We start from the raw sequence: 17997 nt of genomic DNA on the forward strand, positions 1-17997 counted from the left end.
ACCCTGTTCAGGAAACTCTTCACAGCCAATCAGTCGTCTGCGTTGTCCATAGTTTGTGTGAGAGGTCATTTCCGCCTCTTTCTAACTGTCAGCACGAGGGGGCGCAGTAGAGGCAATTTGTTTATAATAATATGTAAACGAATACATGCATGACTTGGTTTTCAATGGTTTATTCTTTTTTATTTTGAAATTAATTTTCACTTTTTCATTTGAATATGACAAATGAGTAAAGAGACAGTTTGCAACAACAATAACAGGAGGACCAGAAGAAATTATGATTATATTAAAGCAAAAATAAAACTTCACTCTGATAAATGAAATATGATACATTTAGGTGACTACATATTAAGACAGATGAAACACATTTCTTTTCAGCAGCAAGAGTTTGGCACACCTACAGACCTATTCATATTTCAGAGCATCAAAGTCTAAAATTGATTTGCTCACACAGAATCTTTATGTCATGGAAAAGTCTTGAATGGACTACATTTTGAGTACAAGAGGTTTGAGAATGCGTGAAATTGCTTATGTCAAGAATGTGGTAAATTCTAGAAACACCACTTTGTTCCTAACTGCAAACAGTAAATGTTTTCCTAACAAAGACTTCAGTATGTTCTTGAGTTAACCCATGAGAAATCTTATAATTGCAATTTAACACAGTAATTTGTTTGCTCCTCTTATCCCAGTGTGAAAACAACCATATAGACAGCCCATCATGGACTTATCCTTCACATGTTACCCAAATAAAACATAGAAACAGGACTGCGAAAACTCTCATTGTGATCACATTCATATTTCTTTAAGTATGATGAGAGACTTCAAGTGTTTTTGAAAAAGAACAAAGAAAAAAAAGAAGGAAAACATTCAGATTAGAACTTTATTTTCACTGGCCTTATAAGAAAAAAAAAGGGGGGGAAAAAAGCAATGAAAATTTATTTGTGTATGTGGCGACTGTACTGTAAACTACAGTAATATCCTATGACAATGAATACTTGAATCAACATGTAAACCTGTTACGCCTTAACAGCTAGAGCCAAAGACTGACGTTACCCATGAATGTTGAAAGAGGGAGCAGCTGAACTGGCAACTGTACCATTTAATTTCCTACACTGACACTAAGAGGAATAAAAAAAAAAAACTTGAAGGAGAAAAATGTATAGCACTAAGTGACGTCGGTCAAAGCTTTCGCTCTTGGTGCACTGGTTAGCTCCTTGAGAATGGTAGCAATGGCCTCTCCTTCAATCAGTCTGCTCCTACTGACAAAACAAAGCCTGAGAATTCCAGAAAATTCTGACATCACAGGTCTGGCTGAATAGAATCACGCAAGACACTAAAGCTAAGGCTTGTTGTAGTGGAAACAACTGTTTCCATCTCTGCCAACTTACTATGTCTGCATACTGAAAGCTCAACCAATTGCAGTTCAGCTGCAGACACTCTGTAGTCCATGTTTATTTTTTCCAAAGTCCGAAGGTCTAGTTGTCCCCATTAGTACCAGAGTTACTTGGCAACAGATAAACCAGGAGTAGAATTACGATCAGCAAGACCACTACAGCCGCGATGCTTCCCAGTATCACTTTCATTTTTATGTTTTCCCATCGTTTCTTCTGTTTCACTTGGGTTGTGGTCTTCTGAAATGCCTTGCTCTGAAAACACATAAGGGAAAAAGAAATGTTAAAACTCACATAAGCATTCCATTATCCAGAAAAGAAAAAAAAAGTGATCTATTGAGTCCTTGGCTGAATGTAAAGTTCTTGAATATATATATATATATATATATATATATATATATATATATATATATATATATATATATATATATTGAATATATATATATATATATATATATATATATATGCATTCCATCTCTTTATTATGTAACATTTCCTTCTCTGTGTTTTTCTTCCTTTTTTCACTTGTTCCTTTCATTTTTCCTTCCTCTCTGTGCACTCTGTTACCTTTTTCACACATACCCTACTGACCACTAAAGTGTTAACATTAAATATTGCCTTAAAACTTAAGCTTAGCAGAACATGTAGCAGTAGCAATATCAGCGGTGGCATCAGTGGTAGCATCATAGTGTAAGGTAAGCATATGGTATAAACAATAATACTAAGTGGGTTATACATTCGGGTATGTAACTCTGGGTTATACTGTAGTTGGGAGGACTGGCATAGCTTTTTGTTTTTCTCGCTGCTTTTTATTTTGTTTATCCTACTGACCCACTCAGACAGCATCTCCTCTGGGAATGATGTAGAAGTGTGATGTAACAGCTACAAAACTATGTGAGAACAATGTGACCCTGCTGGCTGAACCCAAGACAAACACACACACACACACACACACAGACGAGGCGTGAAGTTTGTTTCATTCATCTTGTAACATAAGGAAATAGCATTCTAAAATTAACTTGGTAAACGACAGTCAGGATGTAAACTGTACATTCTCTTTCCTGCCAGCTCCACCTAAAGGGTATTTATAGACTCCAAAATGACATTTCCTAACTATTCCCTGGACTGTACTGGGCATTGGAACTCTGGAAACAGTTACTCTGCAAACAACAAAGGCTGCATCGGTAAACATGATCCTTCTCCTGATTGGAAGGTATGTTTAAATTCAAACCACTGTTTGTTGAAATTAAACAGATTTTAACCACACAGGATTAAAAAAAAAAAAAAAAAAGTTCAAGAGTTCTAAGTTATTGCTACGTTAGTCTCTTAGCACATCTCTCTTGTAAACAACAGAATCCACAGGGGAGCTCGAGTGTTTCTGGGAAACTGTTTTGGAAATATTGGAAATACTGTAGAGTGCCACAAGGGTCATTTCTTATTAGCTTGTCCAGTGCCTTAAATATCTAATATCAATAACATGTCAATAATATGGTGTCAACTGCCAAAGTTATGTTGATGATGTAATACTATCCATTACTGGTAATGCTGATCGTCCCAATACACCTATCATATATTATCCAATATTGTAAACTGGTAACAAACTAAGAGAGACCTTTCTCAGCATGACAGATTTTTTAACACATTAAAGTAATAGTACATTGCACATTCTGGCTGTATGTTACTGCCTATCTAGGCCTTTTTAGAGATAAATCTAAGATTCTACTGCTTGCTTTTATAACTAGCAATCATCTAGGGACAGCATACATTTCTAAGCGCCTGCCTTCAAATGTCTCCAACACAGTTCATTATTCTCTCACTGATATTGCGGATCACGCCCCATAAGTTGAATTATGAGAGACATGGTGACGTGGCATAACAAACTGAATACTGTACTCTACTTTAAAAACACATTCATCCCTGAATATTACGTAAGGGCCTGATACAATTAAACAACACCCTGTAGTGATGATAAAACATGATTGAGGCTGTCACTAAGTAAAAGTCATACATTTTCATTCACAAGCTGTTACATGATTGAGGATTTGACTGACTTTGACCATTTGTACCGGGGCAAACTAAATGACAAAAAAAAAAAAAAAAAAATTCACCTGAGGAGACAGAAACGGCCAGTTAACAAACATGTTTAATGTTAATCCAGATGTTGAAGTAATATGAAAATTTCTGATCTATCAGAGCCAAGATGGAAGTATAAATATCAGATCATGCAAACACTTGAATGGTAACACAACAAGAGGCTATGAAACTGTCCATAGAAACAAAGGTTTGTTGACAAGATGAAGAAAGAGTGAAGAAAATGAGAAAGGAAGCCTCAGTTCTCATTTTAAAGCGTATTATTACACTCAGATGTAGGAACTGTATTTTTTAGGGCATGTAATGAGGGTATTTCCCAAATGTGATGCACACTGTGAGTTTGATAACCTATGCAAATATGTTCAGACTTTCCACTTGTTGACAAGATAAGGGTCCAACGGTAGAAAATCTCAGTAATTTTTGAATTATTCCGCCTTCTCTGTTAATGTTTTTTGTAGATATTTGACTAACCTCGAAACCTCAGTTTTGAAAATATCTTTCTGAAGTTAACAGTCTGACATGAACAGCTACAGCGGTGTATGTGGTTATATAAAAAAAAAAAACCCTTGACTTTCACCTTCTCCAACAACTGGTCAGCGCGGTTCTCCAGTTCTCCCAGTTTGCCTGCCCGCTCGTCAGCTTTGTTGAGGTTATCCAGCATAATGACTTTCACTTCCTCCACCTCCTCCTGTGCCTGCTGCAGACGACTCTTCCCGTTCATCTACAGAAACGAGAACATATCGCTGTCCGTCACATCTCTCATCATTCAAACTGAATACTCCGCTTTAACACACAGCACATTCATCCCCGAATCGTACGTAAGTTCGTGATAAAATGAAACGACAGGAGATTGTCACCGAGTAAACGTTGTACATTTTTAATCACAAACTGTAATATAATGGAAGATTTGACTGACTTTGACTAATACATGACTATTATGATGACTATTATATTCCTACTAGGACCATTATTGTTACTACTATATGACTATTGTGACTATTATTATTTGACTATTATTTTGACTATGCTGGGACAAACTGAACGACAAAAGAGAATTCACCTGAAGAAGCAGAAATGGACAGCTTACAGGCGATATTTAAGGTTAAATCAGATGTTGAGGTAATGTGAAATTTTCTGATCTATCAAAGCCACCAAATTTAACAAAACAGAAGCATGAAGACCAGATCATGGAAACACTCAAATGGTAAATCTGCAAGAGGCTATGTGACGGTCCTTAGAAACACAATTTTGTAGACGAGAGGAATGACCTGAATGTGTGCAGAGAATTTATGGTGGTGAGGGCAGTTATTCCACTTTCCCAGAATCCTTTTGTTGTACTACTTTAAAAGGACTATTTACTGTAAGCTTTGAAGGTTTCTGGTATGATGCCACTCTTTCATCTATCTTTAAAGGCACAGGGTAACTGGCAACGTGAACCTTTCATTCAGATAAATTATTTATTTTATGTTATATAAACATCTTACTCACACATATTATGTGCTTAATATGTTTATTTATATTCAGGAACTAATATGAACTTGGGACTTCCTGTGGACCAAGTAAACTGGCTTTTCACAGGCGTCGGCCTTATCATCTGAGGACAAAACAAGCCACAGTGCGGCTGGAGGCTTACTGTGACTAATGGCCGTATCGACCAATTAAACAATATGTTTATTGTGTACAGGCTACATCATGGGTTCGCACCATGGACAAAAAGGTACATTGTAAAAGCCACGGTACAAACTATTTATGAGACAAAGATGAACGTATTTTGGGTCAAAAGCGGATTTGCTGTCACCTCTTGCCCCTCTGACCCAGTGATGGGAAGTGAGTTGCTCAGAGGTCAAAGCAGAGGCAGTAAATATGTTGGCACCGACAGGAAACCAAAGGAGTCCAAAACAAAACGAATGATTGTCTCAGCGAAACCTGACTCATTTTTCTTATTCAGCTGCATCGACATTAATAAACCACACGCCCACTCAACACAATAAGAGGAAATACGCAGAAGTGATAACTGTAACGATGACAAATGCTTGGGAAGATAAGGTGGCATGGCAAAAAGAGCAGGACAAGTTACCTGGAAAACGTGATTTCCATCATAACTTCATGTTTCTATCAAGTTAATCACCGATTAATGTTCACGCTGTGTAAAAACGTAAATGTAAACATGTAGTCATTGATTAATGTCAATTCTACCCCTAAAAGAGACTTTAGATGTCTTACTAAAACTTTGAAAGAGTCCACAGTACTAGACCAACTTCCTGTGACAATTTTTCATCATTTAAGACTGTGTAAAGGGGTGAATGGATAATGTGCCTATGGAGTGGGACATGTTTTGTCAGGTTTGCAGTGACGTAACATTACAACGAATAATGTCTGAGAACAAGGAACATAATGTCTGGTTCTCCTACCTGTGCTACCATAATTAACTGATGGAAATACCTTCCTCACTTAAACTCATGAAAAAGAAACCATCGCCTACACAATACAGTCAAAGAATAATATCATTTTTTTCCCCTACAAGTGCTAATTTCAGACTCACCACTGAGAGCCCTATTATGAATAGCATATGCTGAATTATTGACCGGCGGCAGACGGAAAATGGTTTCCTTTTTCGGTTCCTTCACTTCCTTCCTTTCTCTTACCTCCCTTTCTCCAGAGTCCTGCATATGCCTCAATGGGTATTTCCCAAAAAGCTGAAAAGCCCCTCTCCCAAAATGTCTCTATTACACACTGTCAGTACCTTTACTCCTTTTCTTTTGAATGCTGCTTTGTTAAGAAATAGACTGATTTTGGAAAGAGTATTTTGATTCACCTGCTGATCAGGATGTTATAGATGAGGTCAAAGATTTCAGTCTGTTCATAACACAGAATTAAAACGTTTGTTCCAATATATTTTGAAGGGGTTGTTCCACAATGAGTAGGTTATTAAAATATAACAAACACTTGACTAGTTTTGCACTGCTTTTGTCACTCATTGAGAGATACTTCAGACACATTAATTCTATAAACTCTTATTAATTTTGTAACAGTTGCTCAGTTTTATCAAATGACTTGTCCTCACAATGAGCCCGACGTCAGAAAATGAAAAGTGTAACACATGGGTTACAGTGGTATCACTGCCTGCCAGCGGTAACTGGAAAAAAGACTACAGCGTACCTTTTGCACAAACACCCCAATGGCAGTAAAAGTTCACTGTATACACTGAGACCTGCAGACACTCGATCAGAAAAGACATGTAGCGACAAATCAGCAGTTGTGGATCTGACTTGCAAGTCTGTGCATCCAGCCCTTGTAGGCAAGTTCTTCGTTTTTGTCTCCAGGGTGTGGCCAGATATAAGAATATTGTTCATATTTTAATGATACCAACAAAGGCAAAGACGAAAAGTATATGAAGAAACTTATCTTACCATGTTTGTATTCACAGTCTTCACAACTTTACAGTCGTAAACTGTCACCGACAACACCGCATCAGACAGATGATTTTTTTTTTTGCCTCTGATAACTCAGACCGGGTATAAAACAGTCGTGGTTTGATAAGCAAATCAACTCAGCTCTGTCCCAGTTACTTCTTAAACGCGTCCGTAGCTGCGCTCACTTCAACGGGTCGACAACTGTTATCTTAACTCTGGCAGTCCTCTCGTGAGTACACTCTGGAAAGCAACTCTCTTTTTGCGCTGCAATATAGAGGAACGCCCTCCTCCTGTGTTAGGACGTCTGTGTGGGAAGTCCGAAAACGTGATGAGGCAACGACACTGCGTTTTTAAATATCCTCTCTATCAAGTTTCCGGTGCGCCCCCCGTCCAGCCCCCAGCCCCCAACCCCCAACCCCAGCTTCTCAGAGTATCAACTTCATTAACAGGCGGTTTGTCCATTTAGGAGAGGTCAAAATCTGGTATAGCTGCCATGACCTTCGTTAATAAACATTTGTAGGCTGGTAACTTATATACCCGCTTAAAGAATTTGGATAATGATCATCCTAGAGCGCTGGATGAAAGCGTAAGCTTCCAGTAAGCGACTATACGGCAACCTATAATACCCCAACGAAACTGAAAGTATTTGTCTGCTGTCTGCTGCTAACCATTCTAGTAGACCGTTATGTGTTGTCTACATAGGCTACTGGTCCCTTGTAGTATATTCGTTCGAAGTGTTTGAGTTATCACAACGTATTGGTTATAGCTGCTGAACAACATTGTTGTACAAAGACCATCCTAAGTAGTGAAACAGCCTCGAGTGATTATCTTAGCATTAAGAGAATAACCTCGAGAAGCAGCAAACTGTGACATGGAAATGAATCTGATTTTATGAAACAGAAACAATCAAAACGAAAAGCGAAAAAGTGAAATCATTTTCTCGTTCTTCGTACTCCCACAAACGGAAATGTTATTGTGGTTTGGAGAGCGCAACTTGGGAGAGGCAAACAAGAATACCGCAAGAGAAAAGTACATGTTATTATAACTGGTTAATTGAGAAACTGTTTATAGGTCGGGGGTTTCCTATGTAGGGAAATCAATCATGATGGGAATTTCCTTCATCATATTTCCAAATTTTCTAAAAAAAAATGACATACTTTTATAAACATGAAACAACCACTGGAATAGGAATGAAAATAAACAGATATAGAGCAGCAAATTACTCACCCATATGTTTAGATTTATGTAATACATGTTTAGACTTACATAAGAAAGATGATGGTGACTCTGATATGAGGTACCTTGACATAAGGTTATCTTTCCAGTTCAAACACATCTGATTTCTTTTAAAACACAGAGGACACACTGATCCATATTCAATCATATTCGCCAATAACATCATTTTTATGAAATTCTGTTCCTTTGACGCACACTTTTCATATGCATGCCAATTTTGTCTTTTTTTTTATGTCAGTGGAAATGTAACTCTTTGTCTGAGCAGTGCTGAGTGTCACAAGTCCCCCATTAGTAAGGGTAACAATGGGTCACTTCTGGGAACCCCATGGGGAAAAAAAACAATGATTTGTTTGTTCTCTCGTCCGCTGATTCAGTGGTCACAGGCAGAGATTTTCATGCGGGTTTTTCACACGGACTAACACACAGATTGAGAAATGACACAGATCTTTTGAAAATCCCTTTCTTATGAAATCCTGTTTAAAATGTATGCAAGTTTATCTGTACGTAAACTGAGTGTATACCTATATACCGGCCCTTTAAAAATCATAATACGAGTATACACTTTGTATCCCTCTACAGACAATCAACATCCTTAAGAATAAATTAATGAATAAATACTCTCATTAATATTAACTAAGGACTCTCTACTGTACACAGAAGTATGATTCTCAGAAGATTAAGCCATTCCAGAATGTCGATTTGTGAGGATTTGTGGGGATGACTTGGCGTGATTCAGAGTCTAGAATTTTTAAGATTCTTAAGGAAGAGGCTGCAATTGAAACCAAAGCTTTCACTGATTTAATTCCTTTCCATTCAGCTGGGCTCCTAGACAGCAGTTAGAAACAGGACCCATTTACGTAACTGCTGCCAGAGAAAGCTAGTGGAAATTGTTGGTTTTCTAGCAGCAATGTTTCTAGGCTCCAAGCAAAGGATTAAATTCCGTGACAGCAAGAGCTATAAAACTTGTAAACATTGCTAATTGTTTAAAATGTCTCATTTATGCGCTGTCCTTTTTACAATTAATGGGTCTTCAACTTTCTTTTTTTTTTTAACTCTGACTGGATGTGTGTTGAGACAGAGTCAAGCACAGTTTACATCACAGTTTATGACTGAATGAAATATTTCAGTGAATTATTTGAATGTGTAATTTGGGGGGAGGGGCTGTCTACAATGCTATCAGCATCTCTCAGTGTCAGACATAAGAAAGAAAGAAAGAAAGAAAGAAAGAAATGTGAAAATAAAGTTTCAGTGAGAGACTAGAAAAAAGAAAAGATTTGTATCTGACATCATTATGTTGGTATTAAGCACAGACTGACTCTGAATGAGCATTGATGTTGTCTCGTTCTTTGACTCAGCCGGCAGTGGGCATATGACGCCCTGGTTAACGAATGCCAAAATGAAGCCAACCCCTCTGCCTGGCTCCAGTGGAGGATTCGATCGTTTCCTCCAGTACCTGCTTGGGCAATTTTTCCTTTTAGAGCTCCACACTCTTGCAGGATTTTACTCCAGTGCTGATCTAGCACACTTCATTTCATGCTACAATTCTGAGGCTCTGAGGAGCGACCTATTAGCTGAACATTGTATACCTGTAGTGGGTTGAAACTAAAGCCAGAATACACTGCCAGCCCCAAGGAGGACAAGGATTGGCTAGCCCTGCTCCAGGACAACACTAACCGATTTTTCACTTTAATAGCTTGGACTTCTTGCCATTACAAAAATATCGGCCACCACAAACAAACAAACAAACAGACAAATAAACAGCGAGGGAAACTTGAATCAGCAGTTAACGGCAGATCAAATCTTTATTTTAAAAAAGGAACAACTTCCAGATTGAGAGCACGGCTGATTGTCCCGACACGTCTAGATTTACACTGAAAGCACTTAAGAGGGCTCACGATTTATTTATTTATTTATTACTATTAACACAGATCCCAGGGCCCTGTTTACTTGTCAACATTAAATTAAATTTAAAATAAGTGTTGAATTCAGGATAAAGACATAAAACTTCTAAGAAGGCCAAAAATAAAGTAAATAAATAAATAAACTCAAACCTCATACACTTACAGAGGGTGTGTAAAGAACACTAATGAGGTTGGTTAGCAAATATACAGACTAATAAGGTGATTTAAACTATTTACACACACAGTATGATTTTCAAATATCCCAAAGGCCAAACAATAAAACAGCTCAGTATTCCAACAGGAATATTACAGTAGTCAAACCCAACGACACTAAGTAAGAAAATTTAAATTGAGATTAATCACAAGACTTCGTAACATGTCAAAAAGTTCTATAATATTGAAGTCGTAGTTTGTAGGAACGAATGTTGGAATATTTTACTTTTCACAGAAGGCCATCTGGAGAAATCATACATTTCCTTCAGAGTACAGAGGATGACAGAAAAGCAGTGTTTTATGCCAACAAGTTGTTCGACCTAACATTTTTGTTCGCTCTAGGATTTATGTTCCTTTCTTCATACCAATCTTTTTTTTACCATTTAACGTCAGCTTTCTGTTTACAATCCATGTTGGCTGTGTTGAGTCATCAGCACAAGTGTGTTCAGTTCCATGATGTTTGTGGAACTGAAAACCACTGACAGGTTCTGAGAGAGTAGATACTGCCCTCTGGTGGTCAACGTAGTACTAAACATATTCAAACCGAAATATTCAGTAACAGGAAGCCAAAGCCGAAAAAAGAGGAACAGAAACAAGAACATCAAACTGTGTTCATCCCCCCCCCCCTTGACCTTTATCTTGACCTTCAGAGTGCTAATGCACACTATTAAAGCTGACCACAAAAGCACTTGGTTACGGACCAATCAGATCATCATCTCATAACTGACAAATGGTCTAAAAATACTGTAGCTCTGACCCACAATTACTTGGAACTGTCTCAGTATTTTCTACTCTCTCACTCTGATTTCACAGACCTTCATAGATTTGACAGTGTTGAAAAATTAAAGCAATCCATTATTAAAATGAACCAATTCAGGACCTTTGCCATAGCTTAAGGACTAACAGTGATGTTTATGGTGTTTACACCATGACCAGTGGGCTGAAGTAAGAATTACGAGCCATTGGTCTGTGTGAACATATGTGCAAATAAAACTCTGTGTGTGTGTGTGTGTATGTGTGTGTATGCGTGAGGAAGGGTAAGAAACTTTATGTATTGAAAGGAGAAATACCATTAGAGATATCTGTGTGTGTGTGTGTGTGTGTGTGTGTATGAAGGAGAGTAAAAGACTACTTATGTATTGGAAGGAGAGAGAGAAACACCATTAGAGTCATCTGTGTGTGTGTGTGTAAGTGCGTTTGTTGGTGAGATCAGGGTTTAGATGTGGGTAAAGGTAGCGGTGCAGGTGCAGGGGCGCTGGTCGGAATCACTCCAGTGGCCAGCAGCACGATGATGAGGACGATGATGAGGACAATGACGATGATCACCACGACCAGCTTGACGTTCTTCCACCAATAGGAACGGGCCACTTTTTTAGAGGTTTCTGAGAAGGTCTGAGACTACAGATGAACAAAGATGAACATAGGCCTGTCAGCATGGACACAGTATGAGTGTTCTTGTGGTGTGTGTGTGTGTGTGTGTGTCCACATAAGTGTGTGTATATAAGTGTGTGTATGTGTGAGTGTGATTGTCTGAGACAGGTGAAGTCTGAACATGTGTGTGTCTGTGCGAGTGTACTGTACGTGTGCACTGTACGTGTGCATGCATGACGTGATCCGTGAGCACAAACACAGAGGAATGCATTGGAGGTGAAAGGAGGAAACGATTTACTGGAAAAATGAACAAACTTAGAATAAGGAAACAGCCATTTGCATGTATGAAGAAAAAAACAGGTCACAAGACACAATCATAAATGAGATAGAAGTCCTTGCAGTGCCCAGACACAATCTGACAATACATGCAAATTCATCAGAAACCATACACAAATGATGTAGTGGTTTATTTGGGACCCAGGTGTAGCAGTGCACATCTGAGATTGCGAATCCATGTCCAGTTCTGCTAGTTTACGCATGTGAGAGATCTGATATTATAGCAAAAAACCTTTCTACTGATTTTATCATCTCTGATAAGCATCGTCACGAAGTAAACAGCAAGTAAACGTGAATTAAGCCAATGCATGCAAAACATCTGTAATGACAACAGTATAGGACTAATAGACTCAAGATGTGCAACCAACAAAGCAAAAAGAAGCAGGAAACATGTGGCTTGAAACGAAGGTTTTAGAGACTGAAGAATGTGTTGCAGGGAAATGTAAAAAAATGAAGAAAGAATAGACATCGGCCGAAATTGTAAAGACACACACTCACACACACACTCACACACACACACACACACACACACACATACCGCATCCTTCAGATCCTCTGATTTGTTCCTCAGGTTGTCCAAGTTATCTATCTGTGTCAGCATACGATCCACATTGCTGACCATGGTGTTCTTTACCTCGTCAACCTGGAGCTGCAAATCCTTAAGCCGGTCCTTCTCCTGGACTGGCTCTGCCCCTCCCTCCTCCTGCACACACACACACAGGCAGAGGACATTCACGACTAATGGGGTTGGGGAGTGTAATTGACCTCATCAACATTAGATCATCCAAATAACACTTTTAAGAGTAACATTCAACTTGAAAGTTTTGAAGATGAGGAAGTAGTTTTTGAAATGTTTTCTCACATTTTCTTTCCTTTTTTTTTTTTTTTTTCAAAAGAGAGAGCATCAGACAGGCAAGCAATCCAGATCTACCTGAATTTAGACTATAACAATTCAGAAAACTAGGACTAACAACATGACTAACAAATATTTTGAAAAGAATGATGCTCAAATGGTTCGCTGAAGAGTTGCAGAACAAACAGTTTGCAGGTGCTCTGACTTGGTTGAGCAGTGTTGAGGTAGTTTCTCAAAAAAAGTAATTAGTTACAAGTTACCAATTACTTCTTTAAATTGTAATGAGATTACTCGGTACTCCTTTTGAAAAGTAATTACACTGTTCATTACTTTACTTCTGAATTACTCTCTAAAACGACAAATTCCCCAATTTTCCACATAAAAATACAAGGACAAACATCATAGTCCTTTCATTACTTTATATTCAATGCAATATTCGCATCGTGCTTAAGAACAGCCCTTAGCTGCTCTAAAATAACTGTAAAGCGCAGCCTCATTCATGAGTTTACATTTCTGACATCTTTTACACCGTATTTTCGGGTTTTCTCAAATGTAGCACACCTTGCTAGCTAGCTAACTAACTAGTTGTCGGTCTTGTCCCATTTGATGAGAGCTACTGTTAAGGACCCAGTCTCTCCTTAGTGACACATATTATAGATACACAATTAAGGTGAACAGGTGTGTGTCGCGTCATAGCTGCTTCTATAATCATGTATTTTAACATCGCTGGAACACTGTATTGACAAATTAGCACCCAGGACCGGTGCTATCTGTTTTGTAAGTTAAATTTAAATATCCAGGACGAAAAACATTCTTTTGAAAAGGCGTGTGTAACGCCGTAAAGGACATTTTAAGGTATCACTTGGATAGTACTCCCACAAACGGTTTACAGGGTAGCCTATTTGTAACAGTTCATCGTTGAATACGCTGTAGCATAGATTCAACCATTCGTACATACATTGTTGAACATTAGTTGAACATTAGAACATTAGAATGTTCAACAAGATTAACGAAATGGTTTACCAATTGTTTGTTGAATATGTGTGTAAACATTAGGCTACTGAACATTTGTATAGCATAGGTTGACCCTAACCCAACTCTAACCCTAACAATAGTTCAAATTCAACTAAATTATTCTGAAAATATGTGGTTATGAATCGTCACATGTAAACCCTCTGTGGGCGGCCTATCCAAGTAAAGTGTAACCCATTTTAATAATCCAGTAACTGTAATGTGATTACTGAAATTTGAACTGTAATGCTTCACTTCGTTATGGAGGAAAGTAATATAATTAAGATAACACGTTACTTTGTAACGCGTTACCCCCAGCACTACGGATCAGCTATGATGATTAAATTAACAGTCCAGCGGGTAGCAAAGTTACTTTATAAACACTGTAAATGTAAGCCGTGTTGTCTGAGCAGTTTCTTTAGTACGTTTGTCAGTTTGGTTTATCAGTAAGTTGCAGTATAGGCCTACAACACAGCACTGCTTTGTCGCTAAACGCTTACGGCTGGAACTTGAAGAACCTGCTGTACTTTGCCTGACGTAGATCACTGTTTTGAAAGAAAAGAATAGTGGCTATTCTTTTGCTTTGTTGCGTGTCAAAAACTGTAAACCATTCACCTGTATGACCTGCATGGTAGATTCGAGACGACGATGACAAAAAACAAACAAACAAAAAAGTTTTAACTACTAAAAAAAAAATCATAGAAAAAAGAGAGCTAAAACAAAAAGGACATACATTGTTAAACATGAGAAACATTGGTTCGGCACTTACCATGCTACTTGGATTGTTACCAGCCAGTCCCATGTTCTACACAAAATGTGGTAACGTTGTCAGTTAAAAATGACAAACTTTATACTAAATGTATTGCTTTATAATAGAAGCCCCACCTATTTAAATCTAATTACATCGCTATTATCGTCCTCTTGAGAGCGTTGGCTTATGATTTACGGTAATAAGATGGGAAGGTCACTTTTACACAAACGTTATACATCCGCATTACTGTCATACACAAGCATTCCTGCATGCTTATGTTGGGTTTTCTTTCCCCTTCCTCCAGTAATTCAAACTGAATGAAACGATCTTTCATCACTAGAGTGTGGGCTATAATGGAAAATGTTCTGTTAGTATTTACTCACTTTTAAAACAACTGTAATTTAAAACAAACAACAAACAAACACCCCCCCCCCCCCCCCCCCCCCAAAAAAAAAAATACTGCACAAAATTTGAGATTATGAGTGGAAACGTTTTGCAGGAAGTGGACCCAGTAAAGTTTTGAAGTGAATTTTACTCCTCATAACCACTGTCTCAGTTGATCTGGATTGAACATCCAGCTTTTATGGAATCCAGTGAACCATAATGGGAGATCCAGAAGTGTAGCGCAAAGCTGGTGGCTTTAATGACGTCAACTCTCTGATTTTTCCACAAAAAGAATGAGAACAAAGCCAGACCTTTGTTTTTTTGATGATGTAGAAATCTGTTATCTGTCTGTGTGTATCACATAATCAGAAGCAGAGTGGAGCATTTTAAAAGGAAAATTTAAAATTTTTTAAATGTACACAATACACATAGATGTGACAGCATTTAAAGTGACAAGACAACACATAAAAAGAGAAATTCAGAGAAAGTATACAGATTAAAAGAAGCAGTAACAGAAGAGTACATGGTGTAGCTAATATCCACTTACAGCGTACTTTTCCCTATGGTTGTATTTTTATTTAACATGACATCCATTTTGCTGAAACCACTTCCACTCTAAATGAAGAAGTTTCACTGGCCTGGCCATTCTACACATAGTTCATTTTAAAAGCCACATTCATATGACATTCAATTAGCTCCTCTTACAGATATTTCTTTTGTAATTTCACAGCAGTGGTTCTTTTGTAATATAGTCAAGCGAATGTGAGAATATTTTTCTCAACATAATAAGTGGATGATAGGAAGATAAAATACTTTAATGAGGGAAGAAGAGGTTCCATATAGACTGCGCGTTACAAATGGTGTTTTGTAAGTATGTCAGATAAACAGGGAGTAAAATAAAACGTTCTCAACTTAAGAGCCAACACTGAGAAACTTACTCAAATTTTCAAAGGATGTTTCTTCTTGCTTGTTCTCACACTGATCTTCACAAAGGCTGGGTGGGTATGAGGAGTCCAAATACAACTGTAGCCATTTCATTTTCATAAATCCAGTCCACATTTAGAGCAGTTCTTATGAAGGAGACTAGACTTTTCGAGTGGTCATGTTTTATGCTGATGTTGGTCGTGTTGCCAACTTTATGAAGCTCCAGATTCCGTTGATGAAACACATTAAATGAATTTCATTGTTAATTCAGCACTATTATAAGAATATTACTTGCATGGTAAAAGTCTCATACAAGGCTTAACCATTCCATGCAGTTTATCAGACCGTGCAAGCATCGTTCCTAAATTAGTTTCAATTTTCGGCTTAAACCTTATGGTCTGGGAGGTAGAAATATTAAACAAATTCATACTTAAGAAAACTTCTGTTTAATACGCCAAAAAGACAATATTACAGATTGACAGATGAGAGATTAAAACAATGTTCCTCTGCTGGTGGAAGTTTGGATTGAGAGATAAACTTGCCTTCTCATTGGCCAGATGCAGGAGAGCCACAAATGCCAAAGGAACTGACAGGTTGTTGGCCATGGAAGCAGGAAGCCTGAGAAAGAACAAGAGGAATAAAATGTGTATTATTCATCCGTGGACCTGTAAATCTTGCACGCCCCAGGGTCAAAGCTTCCTGACATTATCCTTAACTCTGTCCCGGTCAGGAGACTTTTAAAGGATGTGTGAAGATACCGAAAAAAAAATCTAGTCACTATTATTTAGTGTGTGTGCTTCCTAGACCACTCCTATCCATTTTCCATTTACTCTCATTTCCTCAAACTTGCCATTTCAATTAGATGAGTCAAGCTGGCACAAAGGAGGTGTCACAGAATGAAGGAGGTTCTGGATGCATGCACAGGTTTCTCAGTTAAATTAGAAATAAACAGGATGAAATAGACATGATGATACTTCTCGGAACTTACAGGTTTCGGGATTTGAACTTCAGGTTTACAGAGAACATTGACAATGCTATTCCATGCAACCAGAGAAGGGAAAACTAGGAGTATATACACTGAACAGAACAAGATTAGACTAACCAAAAACAAGTAGAAGTAATGATTCATTGAAGAAACCAGGAGGACTATGTGTGGGTTTAACATAAAATGGCCAGCAGAGGGGGATAGAGAACTAGGGCGTGACAGTACTCTGCCTCTAATGCTGAAGCTCCTGCCGCAGGACAGACCATCTTGGAGAAACTGAGGAGCCAGGAGGACCAGGAGACTCGGGGAGCACACAGATAGACACTGAGGATGGGGTAGGAGACAGGATTAGACAGTCCAGAGGCTCTGAGGGCAGATCAGGAGAGGGGGCTGGGCTGGCTGGAGGCTCTGCGGGTGGGGCAGGTGATGGCAGGCCCACAGGCTCTGCGGGTGGAGCAGGTGACGGCAGGCCCACAGGCTCTGCGGGTGGGGCAGGTGATGGCGGGCACTGCTGCAGGTCCTGGAGATGGAGCCACAGCAGTAACAGAAACCAGAGCTGGAGAAAGAGCCTCCGCAGTGATGGGGACAGGACCAGGAGCTGGAGGAGGGACCTCTGAGGCAACAGGGCCAGTACCAGGGAGCCCAGAGGTGAGCACACCCTCTGCAGTGACAGGACCAGCAGCAGGGAACCCTAAGGCAGGCACAGCCTCTGTGGCAGCAGGACCAGGAGCAGGACCAGGGAATGGAGTCCCAGAAGCGGGCAGAGCCTCTATGGTGACTGAATCGGGAACCAGTGTCCCTATAGTGTTCCTGTGGTAACCTGATCCAGAGGTGGGGCCCCTGCCACAAGAAAATACCCCACCAAATCTGGATCTAGAGTACCTGACGTGAGAGAGGCCCCTGCCGCAACTTGATCCAGAGCTGGAGTCCCCACTGCAACTGGAATCCTCAGCAGAGCAGGGACAGGAGCAGGATCTAGAACCTTCAAGGTGGTTGGAACAGTGACCTGGAGCACTGAGGTGGCAGGTAGCAGCAACAAGTGGTTGGATGCTGATTGGGCAGAGGGTGCTGCCATTGTGGGAAACAAACCCAGCTCATCCTGATCCGAGGTGACAACTCCTTTGTCATGCCCTTCTGGTG

The 17997-nt window shown here is 39.1% G+C and overlaps 1 protein-coding gene and 1 pseudogene across 2 annotated transcripts; both read right to left on the reverse strand.

The window, feature by feature from the left end:
• Positions 1-184: 184 nt before the first annotated feature.
• Positions 185-7175, reverse strand: vamp5 (vesicle-associated membrane protein 5). 2 transcript variants are annotated; one of them, XM_030791469.1, is made up of 3 exons: positions 6890-7175; positions 4057-4200; positions 185-1643 (listed from the first exon to the last, which is right to left on the reverse strand). In XM_030791469.1, exons 1-3 carry the CDS (start codon positions 6890-6892, stop codon positions 1473-1475), a joined length of 318 nt encoding a protein of 105 aa, XP_030647329.1. In that variant the 5' UTR covers positions 6893-7175; the 3' UTR covers positions 185-1472. The 2 variants fall into 2 exon arrangements, with proteins under 2 accessions (XP_030647329.1, XP_030647330.1); XM_030791470.1 differs by lacking the exon at positions 6890-7175 and adding an exon at positions 5891-5902.
• Positions 7176-8521: 1346 nt separating this feature from the next.
• Positions 8522-14615, reverse strand: LOC115827912 (vesicle-associated membrane protein 8-like; annotated as a pseudogene).
• Positions 14616-17997: the final 3382 nt, after the last annotated feature.

Source organism: Chanos chanos, chromosome 14 (assembly GCF_902362185.1).
Source record: "Chanos chanos chromosome 14, fChaCha1.1, whole genome shotgun sequence".
Classification (NCBI taxonomy): domain Eukaryota; kingdom Metazoa; phylum Chordata; class Actinopteri; order Gonorynchiformes; family Chanidae; genus Chanos; species Chanos chanos.

What these genes read in the sequence shown, in the direction of transcription:
- vamp5 (XM_030791470.1), bottom strand. An exon ending in CTGACCAGTTGTTGGAGAAG is followed by an intron (nt 1,644 to 4,056) that starts GTGAAAGTCAAG and finishes ATGTGTTTTCAG; the next exon opens with AGCAAGGCATTTCAGAAGAC.